This window comes from Bicyclus anynana, chromosome 22, assembly GCF_947172395.1.
Source record: "Bicyclus anynana chromosome 22, ilBicAnyn1.1, whole genome shotgun sequence".
NCBI lineage: Eukaryota > Metazoa > Arthropoda > Insecta > Lepidoptera > Nymphalidae > Bicyclus > Bicyclus anynana.
In genome coordinates this window covers 5,658,767-5,674,595 of record NC_069104.1, presented here as the reverse complement: position 1 = coordinate 5,674,595, position 15,829 = coordinate 5,658,767, and the positions used below count along the sequence as shown (strand labels likewise).

The 15,829-nt window shown below is 37.4% G+C and overlaps 1 protein-coding gene across 10 annotated transcripts in view; it reads left to right on the top strand.

The window, feature by feature from the left end:
- The window catches only part of LOC112046638 (trithorax group protein osa), a 176,930-nt gene that overhangs the window by 129,305 nt on the left and 31,796 nt on the right, over positions 1 to 15,829 (top strand). For all 10 annotated transcript variants that reach the window (XM_052888487.1, XM_052888486.1, XM_052888485.1 and 7 more), the window contains one exon: positions 1,135 to 1,264. In XM_052888487.1, the coding sequence (XP_052744447.1) occupies positions 1,135 to 1,264 (130 nt within the window). The remainder of the gene's footprint in view (positions 1 to 1,134; positions 1,265 to 15,829) is intronic.

Here is a 15,829-nt window from a genome sequence, read left to right as displayed (position 1 = left end):
TATTGAGGTTTTCTTAATGAGGCTGGTGGCCGTAGCTAGTTACCACCCTACCGGCAAGCGATTTAGAGTTCCGGTACGATGTCGTGTAAAAACCGGAAGGGGTGTGGATTTTCATCCTCCTCCTAAGAAGTTAGCCCGCATCCATCTTAGATTGCATCATCACTTACCAGGTAGGTGTAGGTGTTGTAAAGAATAAAAAATGAAAAAAAAATCTCTGTTTCCGTGTAGTATCCATAATATATAATTATACCTACCTATTACGTTATTTTAAAATTCAAAATTAATTTATTTTAAGTAAGGCTTAGTTTACTAGCCCTTTCGAAACGTCAGGTCTGTTCATTTGCTGTGACTCTACCACCGGCTTGGAAGGGCGACATCTCCTGCAGAAGAGCCAGCAATAAACTCAACAGTAGTTATTATCAAAAATCATACATTTAGTTTATAAGCATTACATTTAAGAAGATACACTTCGCTGTGATACCTGTTTATCTTGCAAATCACTTAATACAGGAATTTTGGGTGAAATGGGGATGATGACTAGGTTTGAATATATTGATTTTTATGATACATTCGGATAAATAAGGTCAATGTTAACTGATTTATACATAAAAAGCAAAGATTGTCTGGGTTTTTGCAAAATAAATAAACTTATAAAATTTCAAAATCTATTAAATTTTTTTATCGTAATTAGATGAAAATTCATACAGTTTTAGCTTCCTTACATTAAATGTGACATTTTTCAATATATGAACTATAAACATAAAAGCACAAATAACAAAGATAATACTAATTTTGTTTGAACGCCCATACAAATGTAACGATCAGCGAGCCAACGACGTCACTAAATCGGTCCATTTTGTATGGAGCGTTTTTCAGGGATCCGCGGCAGCGCCGCAAATCTGACCCTTTAAATCCATGTAGCGCCGAAAGTAATGATCGCAGATACCCTGTTCCTTTTACAAAATTGCTTTGCTATTAGTATACTCTACTCTTAATTTATATACAATTTAAAAAACTGTCATCATCCCTATTGTCAGACACAAAGATGTTTCACGTCGCTTCCAAATGATTGTATCCTACCATTTTTTTTTCTTTTTGAAGGTTGACTGATGTCACAAATTTGTGTTGTTGCAGGATCTGACCGGTCAGAACAGCAATGACTCGGGCGGCAGCGGCGGCGCGGGGCGCGCTACCACGCCGCACTTGAGGCCCACGCCGAGCCCTACCGGCTCGAGCGGCTCGCGATCCATGTCACCGGCTGTCGGTGAGTACCTATACCTGCTGCCTACTGATCCCTCTTGCGTAATGACCTGTAGGCCTAGCAGGTGAAGAGGAATACAGAAATGTCGACCAATGGATGACAAGATAAACGAGATAGCGATATTTCCGGTTGCACTGCTATTGGTTGATATTTATTTCTTTCTTTCCATATAAAGCCTACTGATTGGTCATGTCATGTCAGGCTTTTGATCATTGTGGCTATGCAGATGTTAAATTATTTGGTAAATTGTATAGAAGTGTTATTTGTCTTGCTCTCTGACCGGATTGGTCTGACAAGTCAAGTCGAGCATTTAGTCATTACGACTATACGGATGTTAAACTATTTGGTACCTAAGCTTCTGTTTGGTACACTGTATAGAAGTGTTATTCGTCTTGCTTTAAGACCTGATTGGTCATGTCAAGTCGAGCTTTTTAGTTTTTAAACTATTTGTAAATGGTATAGAGATGTTATTCGTCTTGCGCTCTAAACTGATTAGTCAAGTCAAGTCGAGCTTTTGGTCATTGTGAATGTAAAGAAATTAAAGTATTTAGTAATGTTTTATAGTAAATGTGTTTATACCCCCGTGCTTTAGCGAGCACATTAAGTCAGTTCTGATTATAATCATAACGTTTAAACGTCACCATAATTCCGCCAACCCGCATTAACACAAAATGATGGGTCTAAGCTCTAGGGTTTACTGGGTCTGTTAATATAAGTTAACAATGATGATGTGGCTTGTTCCTTACAATCATTATTGTAAGGAACAAGCATACATTGCATACATTACATACATTATTATCCTGATGGAAAGCAATGATGACTTGTAAAATGGGGTACAATTCAATCAGTATAAAAACTTGGTGTACTTACTGACATTTTATGATAGCTTCAACTTCAAATCTTAGTAATCAAATAACTTGTAGTGCAAAGTTCTGGATTACATTAAACTCTTCACAAATTAGATCTTTTCACACGTGCTACGATCCGTTATTTTCTTATGCATTGACGAAATTTCACACAGATATTCACAAAGCATAAATACCTGTGTGACACTGTGAATATTTAAAAAGTGTGGAATGAAATGATACAAATTGATGATTCGTAAAAAAAGTTTCCAACGTATCAACAGTTGTTGAAATAGCTCCGCCTTTGCAGTAGCCGGTAGTAGTTTCGCCGGAGGCGTGTTGATCAGATTCATTGTGCATACTTCGTCACTAGCAGACGCGGGCTTTCCCGACATTGACCCACATAGAGCGGGCGCCCAGAGTACACCGTATTTTGCCCCTTTTGCGGGCGCTAACCACCCACCGCCCACCTTATGTACGAGTGGGGTGGTCGCGGTATATAGGGTCTCGTGAAAAACTTACCCCCACCGGCGGCGGGCACGCAAAACAGGACTTTCCACCCGCCCGGGATGGGTGTCGACGCGTCACTCTTATGTGCCAGCCGCCGGACCATCGGCCTCTGTTTACGGACCGTCTTGCCTCGCGCGCCAATTATCCGGAGACCGCCTTTCCATTCAACAACCTGCTCCACTGCCCAACACTCGCAAAAACTGTTGAAAGCTTTCTTTCCTCGTTTAACGGTGGATTTGCGATCGTTCACTGTCACTCACTCCGTGTGAGCTGGCACGTCGGAACTTTGGTTAAGCAACAAGATGTGAATACTTCTATCTAATCGAGTATGAATATGATCTGATGCTTACTGATGATATGATGCTTACCTTCAAAACTATTAACTTACTAGCTAACGCCCGCGACTTCGTCCGCGTGGAATTTAGTTTTCACATATCCCTCGGGAACCATGGATTTTTCCGGGATAAAGAGTATTAATTAGCCTATGTGTTAATCCAGGCTATAATTTATCTTAATACCAAATTTCAGCGAATTCAGTTTAGTAGTCGAGGCGTGAAAGAGTAACAAACATTCATATCATCATCAAAATCATCAGTTTTCGCAAATCTCGGGAAACCATGGATTTTTTCGGGATAAAAAGTACCCTATGTGTCAACCCAGAATAAAATCTATTTCCATTCCAAATTTCAGCCAAATCGCTTCAGTAATAGCGGCGGTAAAGAGTAACAAACATCCAAACATCCATGCAAACTTTCGCGTTTATTATATAAGTTAATAATTATCTAGTGCATTTCAAAACCCTTGTACATCCCACTTAAAATATCTATGTATTCCTTAAAAGATTTTATCTCTCAACATTTCTCTCACCAGTTATCAATGGTAGGTAAACATAATATAATAAAAATGCTGGAACTTAAAATCATTTGAACTTGAACTCCTTACATAGAACTAGGCCATCAATGCTCATTCATGTAATAATTAGTGTTTGCGGTTATCGCTGTTTGTTACTTTGTATAGTTTACCACAACTGATATACCTATTATGTGTGACTAGGTACAGTGCAAATACTATGAAGTACTGATTACATACAGTGTTGATACATACTCCACTATAGGTGATGTGATACGAGAATCTTGAGAGTCGTGTCAATATAGGAACGTATGAAACGAACGACTATGTAAATGGAACAGAATCACGTCATAAACAGATGTTTCCATACCTTCAGTTATATTTTTCTTCCATTATTTCGTAGATAATTCTAACGTCATGTCAAGTGTCTGAAAAATGTACGTGATAATACGCATAAATCTGGGAGTATAAAATAAGATTCTTGAACGCAGCGCACAACAAATTGTATTGGAGCGTGCGTAGCCAGACCTACTCAGGCTAAGCCCCCATTCACACGAGAGTTTATTTAGCGGACGTTATAAAAGCATTCAAATATAGTATGAAGTTAAATGAAGGTCCATTTCCAACGCCCAAAATTGTAAATGCAACACTGCTCGAAAAAAGCGTCGTATACTTGGGAATGCATTTGTTGTATTTGAACCATCGATCTCCTATTATAAAGTGGATGCACAATCAGCCACCAAAAAACATTCTCAATGAGTGCCAAACACAACTTCTTGGCACTCAATTCAAGTAGTCGCATTTGAAAATTCAACCTTTAACTCAAATCCTCGAGGTTGAATTTGCTCTGAATTTGGCATTTTATTGAATTTTGGACTATATTTAAAGGGCTTTAGATATAATTTTCTTTACCAATAATTCTAAAAGTGTCAAAGCAAAATTGGCCAGTTTTTAAGTGAAATTTTCTACGTTCTTTTATTATAAGAGGTCAATGATTTGAACGCTTTTTTACCGTCCGTTAAAAAAACTTTCGTGCGAATGAGGGCTTAGGTAAGTACGATAGCCAATTTTGAACTGTGGTGGCTTTGGAAAGTATCAGATTTCAAGGGTCACAGGTATGTAATAAGTTGGTACGGTAGGCAACTGGTCCGTCCAAGTGTTCCTCTGCATAATATGACGAAACATGTCCCCAGACACTTTTATTTGGCCGGTTAAGAACCTTTATACTTGGACGTTTACGCGCATAGACCCTTGAAACCTACCTCCCAGAGCCACCACTGTACAAACTCCATAATAGGGTATGTGACTCATATCAAATTAAATATAAACAATATTAATTTTGTATAGTATATGGAATAAGTGCCCGAAATATATCGATCTTAATTAATAAAAGGTAAGGATTTCTTATAAACCTTAAATTAAAAATCATGTAATTTTTCAAAAACGCTATCGTCCATTTTGTGAGATTACAATGTTACTTGATGTACTAAACATCAGACTAATTATTGTTAACTAATATTTTGTTAAAAGCTCCGTTTGTAAGGGATTTGTTAGTGACGTCATTAAACAGTTGAAATATAGACCATCATGGCCGACAGGCGTTTTGGCTCGTATTGTCAAAATAATATTTAAAAATGAAAATTTTCATGTAATCGCGTCTCAAAAAAATTAAAAAAAAAAAATTAAATCTAGTAGAACGATAATGAACTACTTAAGACCATTTAAAAAAAAAGTGTCAACTAGCTTATTGGCTACTTTACTTTACTTACCTATGATAGGAGTATGAGCAATTTTCAGCTTTCATGAAATGAGGTATGTCTGGCTATCTCAGGCTCTCATTCTACATTGAAATGACATTTACAAAGTTTTTCGTGACTTGAAATCTTTGATACAATCGACGATCCTTTCGAGGCTCATTTCGAGAACGACGTCTGCGGAAAATTTAATTTCATCTTTAAATACAATCCATCAAAGACGTTTTATCTTTTTGTTGTAAAAATTTACGTTTCACGAATTTCGTAGGTATTTATTATGTTTAGGTTTTTGTTGGGCTTCCACCGGGTTGTCCTTGATGAGGTTATTGCCTTCTGTTTTACATCTATTCGTACCCCTTACGTACTCGAGGATTGTTTGACAAAACCGTGGGCTTGATATTTGATCTCTGCTCTAGTTCATTCATGAATTCAAACAAGGCTAACCGTAATAATGTTACGCAATCTCGTGCCTTCAAACATTTATTATTATTATTAGGTATACTCGTAATAGATTACATCAATGGTCGCTTTGTTCACTACCCTGGAAGGATCTGTGAACTTTGTTTTTAATTTATTTTATTTATACTTACAATGTAAGCTAAACTGTAGCTTCTGTTTTTTTTTATTATTATTTTTATTCGTTACAAGTTAACCCTTGACTACAATCTCACGTGATGGTAAGTTATGATGCAACTAGCCACGGCCGAAGCCTCCCACCTGCCAGACGTGCACCAATTAAGAAAACCTCAATCGGCCTATCCGTGGATCGAACCTAGGACCTCCGTCTTGTAAATCCAACGCGCATGCCACTGCACCACGAGGCAAAAATTTGTTACATATTATTAAAATTATCTATATCACCTGCATTATTTAGTTAATTCGTTTTAGTATTCTACAAAATAAAACATAACATACAGCCGAACGTTGAACCTCCTCCTTTTTGGAAGTCGGTTAAAAATTGTGTAAATTTGTTTATATTTTCTTAAATTCAATCATAGTTTTTTTTTATAAATAATTGTTTCTTATTCCTTGATGATACTAATTCATTAAATCCTTTAATTTGAATAGCTCCAACTCTAATACAGCTTTAAATTTAAATGACCATTTTTAGTCAGTGGTATTCTAGATTGACTATCGTTTTCCTTGTTCAAGTGAACTTGATTTCTCTTATCCGATTTTTTGCTCAGTCGCTACGGTTCCGAGAAATGCATTAACAAGAATAATAAAAACAGTTATTACAATTTATGATTTCAACACACGGACCCTTTTACTTTCATTACTCATTATTATATCACACTTCGTTTTTGAGTGTGCCTTAAAAGTATTAGTCAGGGATCCGGGGAGTATTTTTTCATTTGATTACTATCAAGTTAATTTTCCGTGAGTAGCTTCATTTTGATGAGACGCTCAACTTTTTTATTTACGAAAATTCATGATTCTGGTAGCTACCAGGTAATGTAAATATCTGAGGACTGAGATAACATCATTATCAACCCATATTCGGCTCACTGCTGAACTCGAGTCTTCTATCAGAATGAGAGGGGTTAGGCCAATAGTCCACCACGCTGGCCCAATGCGGATTGGCAGACTTCACACACGCAGAGAATTATGAAATTTCTCTGGTATGCAGGTTTCCTCACGATGTTTTTTCTTCACCGTTTGAGACAAGTGATATTTAATTTCTTAAAATGCACACAACTGAAAAGTTGGGAGGTGCATGCCTCGGACCGGATTCGAACCCACACCCTCCGGAATCGGAGGCAGAGGTCATATCCACTGGGCTATCACGGCTCTTCGAGATAACGTCTTACACATTATTTGTAGGAAAATTTGGCTTATAAGTAGTTTATCTAATAATTATGCAACAGTAAAAAAAAAACAGCTGGTTAGTAACAATTTTTGATGACCTCGTTATTGATTACCTACCACTCAGGGTAAATTAACTTGATAGTAATGAATTGTATAAATGGTCCCCGGATCCCTGACTATAAACGTCGGTTTATACTTCAACCACTCACGAACAGCCAAAGCAATCGTGTTTTGTTAACGTCAACGATTGCCGAACATGGCTTTCTCAAAACATCGGGCCTGGGGACTGGGCGACTGGTGACTGTGCCGTGCTCGAATACCGGTTATATGACCGCGATACTCCCTCACTCCGAGACTTGTTTACAATGAACCGCCCCGCAATGTACAGCGTACAACGCTGCTTCGACACTCACCAATAAACCTCTGTTCTTTATAAAACCGGTAATGTATAAATGTTTGCACGTTAGTTGCTCGCCGGAACGTCGTGGTGGTAGGAGTTGAACATGACTACATGACGTCAACCCTTCGGCTCGTCGGGCTTCTCGACTCTCGACAAACACCCAGTGAATATTATGAAGTCTCTCTCATTGGAAAATTATACAAAGCGCGCTCGGGGAACGATCTCTCTCGATATGGAGAAAAATAATAATATACGCAAAGCTTTATTTAGAATGTTAAGTATTAAAAAATATGTTTACTTACTTATTAAAAAAAATAGTTTTTGAACTCCTAAAACACTTCTTTACATCATTATTTATTCATGCATTTCTACTTACTTAATTAAATATATAAATCTTATACAAATTACTATATCTATTCCAGTAGGTACTTAAAATAAAGATTTCGAAGAAAAATCCAATTAGGTAATCATAATGTTTTTTAAAAATAAATAATTTTTTTAAGAAAATAAAATATAACGGTTCTGTAATATGCCGTTCAGTTGCAAGGCGACATTGTTGTTTCGTTAAGTGTAAATGAATCGAGACAAAATAACAATGTTGCTAAGTAACTCGCCGACAGATAAATAGCTTATTGGAAACGGCCGGTAATTGAGCATACAGGGTTATCATTTCGACGTCTATACATTAGTGGCTATAACTTTAACTACTTACTAGTCTATACTATAATATTATAAAGAGGTAAATTTGTGAGGGGTAATTTCGGGATCTACTGAGCCGATTTTGAAAATTCTTTCACCACTGTAAATTCACGTTATTTGGGAGTGTTATAATCTCTATTGTATCCCCGTATTCTAATGGTAACGGGATCTATACGCGAGCGTCGTCTAGTTACTAATAAAGCTTAAGTATTTTTGGGACGATCTCTAAGGTTGGTTTGAATGTTACGCTGACAAGACGCTGACCGTCGGCGCTGATAGATGAAATTGAGATTCTATGTAACAAACGTCATTCGGTGCCTACTTCGTGGATATCATACAGTAATCATTTTCATGAAAGAAGTCCCGCAGCTAAAACCTAAATTAAAATTGACAGCGCCTAACACAAATGACATTACGAGCGCCGTTAAGACATTTGCGCCGCGACTGGGGTACTGCTTTCGTGAAAAGGACTTAAGCTGACTTTTTTAGTTAATTTTATGTTTATATTAATAGGTTGTTAATAAGGACCAAGTGAATGGGCCTGGTGACCTGACTGATCTGCTATCATTAGACTTCACGTACCTAATGAAACCCGTTAGGGTTGTGTGTAGAAAAATCATTTATCCAATTGTCTGACGCGACGTGCAAAACAGTCCGATCTAATAATACTCATATATTGCGGTGTAACCTACCATTAGGTGCGAGGGCTTAATTGTTGTTTCCTAAAAAAAATGGTAGTATTTTTTTAAAGCTCTGTTTATCGTGTCCGTTTCCAATCAGAGTTCCATCGTTATTTTAACACAATGTAGCCCGCCACACCGCAACCCGACGCGCGAAGGTGAATTGCGTATTGTTCGTCGCCCGCATGCGGCGCCGCGCGCGAATACGACTTTATTTTGGACGTATAAGGTCTCATTTCTATCGACTCCACCGAAATAGGTATCATTTCAAATCTCAACCTTAAATTGTTCGTCTTTAGGTTTATTTTTCCACGTAGTTGTGCTGATGTTTCGAATACGGGCGCTAAAAGCATTTCGCAGTCAGACCAGCGCGCGTATCGGCGGTCTGGCAGTGGAATGTCATCAACAAAGATAAGTCAGGCTTGAACTGTACCAAAATTGAGACTCTGCCTCGTGTGACGAAATTTGTATGAATTCTCATCGCTTTATTATTTGGAGATTTAATTAATAATATATAAACATTCTTTATAAGTCAAGTCGAGTTTAATAAAAGATATTATGCTTCGCTATTAAATTAACTTTAATATATTGGAAATACTCTCTAGCATAATCAGAGAAAATTTTAATTATAAACAAAATCTAAATAATTTGGAACTACGTGTTTTGCGTTTTGCAAAGTATTATTGCAGCAGAATAAATTATAATTTGCTGTCCGTCATATTTGGGCCCAAGTAGACGATTTGTAAATCTGCAATACTTGATATAATATAGCGCTTTTTTTTTCAAGAAAAAATAATTTGTCATCCAAACTTAGTGTGTTTTAAATTAAAATACAATTAAAAACCTTGTAAAAAATTTGCTTTCTTGAAGTCTTATCTACTAGAATTAAGATCAGTTATGAAAATCAAGCGTTGATATATCTAGAACCGACACTAGTCTGTGCTGTTTTGCTATGCTATAGCAAAACGAATTTTCATAGCTTAGCACAACAAACAGCTCATCTCTGATGGAAGCACACCTTAATAACGTTGTATGAGTCATAGAGTGGTTTACATAGCAGTTATAAATAAATGAATGTAGTAAATCTAGGTGGATGTGGTGATAACAGATAATTTTTAATACAAGTACCTACACACGTGTGTATGTGACTAATCTTAAATACATTTTATCTAGTGTTCATTGCCCTTATATACTTAACGTAGCACGTGGTGAGATAATAATATTATTCAACATACATAAATAAAAAGAATAATAAGTGCTTAAGTTGTGACATGTTAAGTTGACCTTTGCCTACGATTCCGGATGGCGTAGGTTCGAAACCGGTCCGGGGCATGCACCTCCAAAACCTGAAAATTTTCTTAATTCTCTACGTACTCGTATGTGAAGTCTACTAATCCACATTGGGCCAGCGTGGTGGACTATACCCCTCTCATTCTGAGAGGAGACTCGTGCTTAGCATTGACCCGAATATGGGTTGATAATGATGATTATGTCAGTCAAAGTAAGTAGCGAGAAAAAACAATCAGTTGCTTTTCGTCACCACAAGGCTCAATTGATGAAATGCATCGCCTACAAACAAACAAATGATGTCAATTAAAATTACAAGTGCACCTGCTGAGTTAGTTTATTAGTAGCCTTTTCCTTCCGAACTTTCCGAAAAGAGAAATGACTCTATTAGGTATCGGTAATCGCATAAAGTTTTTAAAAAACTCATCTACTACTAAACAAATTTTATTTAAGTTTCAAATTTGTACGCCCAAATACATACCTACAACACTTTGCTACATTTAAACGTCTTCAAATGAAGTATAACTTAGTATACCAATGTATTTTGTATATACGAGTAGTAAAGTAAACTATGTAAATTCCAACCGTTAGGTAGATTGGTATTTATTATTTATTTATCGGTAAACAAAGACTTGCGCCGGTCCCAATTGAATTTTATGAGGTTACCTCTCGCGAATTTGTTTTCGTAACCATTACTCGCCCAATACAAATTAGTTTTTGGAGTTAACTAAAGTACATAGTTAAGTAAAACTAAGGGGGATTACGGACTAGACAAATGAGCCCAATAACGATGAGCTTATCTTGTTTACTTTAGGAGTTCCTTTGATGACCTTCCGATTCCATCGTCAGATCAACACCATATTATTGCATTGTCATCAAAATATAAGTATTGGTAGGTATAAAGTGGCTGGATGAGGAAGGCGGAGGCTCGTGTGTGGTGGCGCGCTCTAGGAAAGGCTTACAGCAGTGGACGGATACAGTCTTATAGGATGATGATGATGACAGGTACCAAAGAGTCTAATCGAACGTCAGAAGCGGTTCATATTATATAGCTAGAACATACAGCTCGGGATTGTAGACAATGTTCAGGAAGTGTAAAAACTATACATATATATACTTAATATCATAAAACTGAAAAGTTTGTTTGTTTGTTTGATTGAACGCGCTAATCTCAGGAACTACTGGTCCGATTTGAAAAGTTCTTTTAGTGTTAGATAGCCCATTTATAGAGGAAGGCTATAAGGCTAAATATTATCCCCGTATTCCTACGGGAACGGGAACCACGCGGGTGAAACCGCGCGGCGTCAGCTAGTTATATAATGTAAGTAAACACAAAATTGTGTAGGTATGTGTACGCTCAGTGGAGTAACTAAATTCGGATAATATTTGCAGTGATTTTGTTTGTAGGCACGTAACATGTCTAATAGTATAAAATCTTTGCAAGCAAGGGACTCTTCCCCGCCGCCCGCGCGGGTAGCTAACACCTGCCCCCCAGTCGCCGCTCGCCGCACCAGCCGGCCACGTGCGTCGCGTCCTTGACGAGTTCAACGACCTCTAAATGAGAAATAATAAAAAAAGAAACAAAACACTTTTTGCCCCGATCCCCGACATAATGTTTGTTTTGATCGTTTTCACGTAAACGATCCGCAGAGCCTGTGTTGTGTTGTGTTGTGATTTTTTATTAGGGTTCCGTGGATTTTTTTTATTATTATTTTAACGACAGTTGATGCTTGACTGCTATTGCATTTGTTGTTAAGTGATAGTATATAGCTAACATCGAGGGGAATAGATAAAAGGGAAGGCTAAATGGTTAATTTAATTGACAACCAATATTAACCAGGTTTTGCACCAGAATGCTAAATAAATAGACGGTAGGTATATACAAAGTTATTTAGGTGCTAACTAATAGGAGATGGGAATGAGACCTAGTATACCTTGCCTAGTTAAACCTCCGTACATAATTATAACATAGATAGAAGTCTGAATGATGTTATTATAAAATAATGAATTTGGCTAGAAAATCTTTTGTCAGATTTTTTTTATCAGAATAGAAAATGCCGATGTTTTTGAATTAGCTTGTCGGATTTTCATTGTTCAGCTACGAGTAAGAACCAGATTGACCGTCAGCTTTCAAAGAATAAAAACTGCATCACAATTGGTTCATTACTTTACTAGATATGACGCTACAGACAGACACTCAGATGCATCTAACATATAACACCCTTCTTTTATGTCAGGGCGCTAATAATAAATGACGGTGCAATATCCGACCGGAGAGGTGACTTAGGGATTGTGTAAAATCATCGCATCTAATTTGTCGGCGATTTTCCACGTTTCGTTTTTTTCAATGTGTTTCGACCCCTTTACCCTTGTGTGAGATCCTGTGTCGATTATGCTCGTATTCTCTGGATTGTCATAGTCGTCACATACATGCAGCACTGTCATAAGATAGTCTATCTTTTACATTTGTAACATGGTGGTCATTAAACGAGAGTGCAGAATAAAAACCGTCATGGGTTACGCTCGCATTAGAACGAAAGCTTGGAATGCCAGACCTTCCTAAGTTTAAAAAAGCTGAAAGTTTGTCTTCATATGCTCCTAACATAGGTACGGTAGCCTAGATAGAGTTTGGACTGTTGTGGCTTTGGAAAGTAGGAAGGTTCAAGGGTTCTGACCCTCAACCGTACAACTCTCCAACTGCCCAAGTAAAATCGACTGGGGACATGAAGACAATGTAAAAAAATACCATTTAATACTTGGACTTAATACTTGGACACTTAATACTAACACGAACTTGGTACTGAGAGTGAAACCTGCTACATTTCAATGCCACAACGGTCCTAACTCTCCTATATTTGCTTATACTTTACGTTCCCTACCGTGTGTGTGGTAGGAGTATTCAGGCTAACAAACTTTCAGCTTTAAGTATCATAAAATGAAGAAGGTCTAGTCATCGCATGCCCTCAGTCCACATCGTTTGCGCCACATTTAAATTGATCGCGAGCCGACGCCACAATCTAATCAATTCCTGCTAGCTTTCAGCGCCGAATTGATGCGTTAGATTGATACAAACTACGGGCGTGCGACACAGCTGTGTGCGGTTAGATTGCTTTGCTATTTCACGATTGTTATTTAATACATTGTAATAAGAGTGAGTTGTTAGCATTCAGCGAGACTATTCTGTAACGATGTTTTGAATTCACCTCAATATTTCCCTTTCTATAGTATCGTGTTAGGCATAGAGATATAAATAGAGGTGAATTTGAAACTCGCACTTAGTCATACAAAACATCTTTACAGATACCTCTCCAGTTGTGAAGTAAGTTGTTTGAATTTAGCTGACGTCGAGCAGAAGGGCGTAGAGGTGATGAATTGGTATTTGTTAAGGTTATGGAATTTCGTCACTAAGAATGAAAATGAAAATTACGTTTTTGTTTCACCAAAATTGTAGTGCCATGTTCAGAGACTGCCACGATTATTAACTATGATGGAAAAGCGCTAAACTATGTACTCGTATGGTGATTGACTAAACGCATAGCGCCACGTAATATCGCTTATCCTAATATCGTCCAGCCATAAATTCATACTAAATTAAATTTCATAAAATATGGGGCTACTTTTAGAGTCACGCTGACCGGACGCTGAATGTAGCGTAGCGCGCAGACCACCGTGTCAGCGCCGACGGTCAGCGTCTTGTCAGCGTGACTCTAAAACCAGTCTAAAGAGACTCGGAGTACTGTCGTAGGTAGCTGGCTATCACCTGCAACCGGGGAAGTACTGCTGTAATTGCTTCTTAAAATCGAAGTAGTTATTTTTTGCAAGTGAATTTGTTGCCGCGCTATTAATGGGCGCGCTATGTAGAGCTTTTTGGGGAATGTTTCACTGACGTTCGATAGTGTAATGATGATCTATAGATTATGATGTCCACATAATATCATGCTTTAAACCAGCCCCCAGTACCTATACGAGATAATAAAAGTACATTGTTAAGGTGAAGTCAATCCCTTAAATGTAAGCCACAACCCTACTAACACGAACTTAGATTTAGGTACAAATGGTACTAAATAGGGCAAGGGGGAAGTGTGTTACGACACTAACCTAATCCCGTGATATATATATACTTGCGACGGCCTATTTACCGGAACATGGGTAAAGAATCGGTAAATATTTTTACCAGACGAAAGCGGGCGGGAGTTGAAAGAATGTCCCGCACCATTAGCAAAGAGGGTGGAACGGGGTGAATGAGACGTTTGAACCCTCTGGTGACCTTGACTTACAAAATTTATCACTTTTCGCCCATTAAATGAATACGATTAGGTTGGTGGGCAGCTGGGAGCGAGGTTCGAAACGATTCGGCATACCGACATTATAGGTACTTACTTAGCGACAATGTTTGTTTTAGTTTATTTTATGATATTTTTGTTTGGTTATTTAGTTTTTATTTGTTTTTATTATTCACATCGTTCGCGTGAAATCTAGTTCAGAATCTCAATGAAACAAAGCCTATAAAATTGCTCGCTACAGACTTATTTGAATTGCTATGTATGTGAAGAACGCGTGAAGAAGTAACCGCTCAAATGGATTATTTTCACAATTTCAAGGGTTTTATTTTCTACTAGCTGCCGACGACCACATTTTAAACAATCTGTCAGTAAAAGTCTTTTTGAAATTATGAGGATACAAAAAAGGTCGCACCTATTTTTATTTTATTAATAACCCTCGCAGAAAACAATTAGAAACAGTAAAAAATTAGAAACAGTATATAAAAAATATATGTAGTAGTTTTTAAAGTGGTTTTGAGGGCTTTGTTTTTTTATTATGTGAAATTATTTGTCCTCAGTCGAATAAAAAGATAAAAAGTTCAACATTGCAACAAATACTTACCGAGTCTTACGACGAATAGGAACCGGTCGTCGCCGTCCGCCTCAACTAGGCCATCCTTGTTAGTGCCGTCTGTGTGCCGTTCCAATACGCGTTGTGCGCGAGATGTAAACATTTGGCGTCTATTGACAGCTGGCTCTTATGGGCATCGGGCACGGAATGGTTAGCTTTTGTGACTTAACGGTTTTGGGTAAACAATTACTGTACAGTGGCGTGTACTTAATAGATGCATAAATGCACTGCATACTATGCGAACCTGTTTTGAAGGAGATATTTTTTACTTTTTGTTTCTTTATAATGTGTAGATACATACTTTATGGATATATTCCAGTTTGGCGGTTCCTAAATATTAAAAAACCAATGCTCTCATCCATTTCACCCCTGTTTCCTCTTCATAATATTTTTTTTTGTAATAAGCCTTACATTTATGCCCACATTACTCTTTCGTAAAATTGAAAAATCGTGTTTTATATAATGCCTATAAATAAATATAAAATGTAGTATTTACCTAAAAAATATACATATAACACGCGGAGTAGTAGTAAGCTAAGTAGTTTAATATTTTAGGAAAGTGCTCTCGTCCATCGCGTCTTAGACTAAATTAAACCTTTCCATGCGTGATGGGGGTTGTCAAACTCTTTTTCCAATTTAAAAAAATAACTCTTTTCATTTTCTCCAAGACTTTCGAGCAATGCCAGTCACTCACGATCGGGTTTAATGTCAAGTCAGTACGACGCTTAGGGATATGGGCAATAAAAAAGTATCTAAACCATATTATTATTTATTACCCATTTCGATAATGGTAATATATCCTTAATCGTCCTGCAGACTTATAGGTACACTTGATTGAGAAT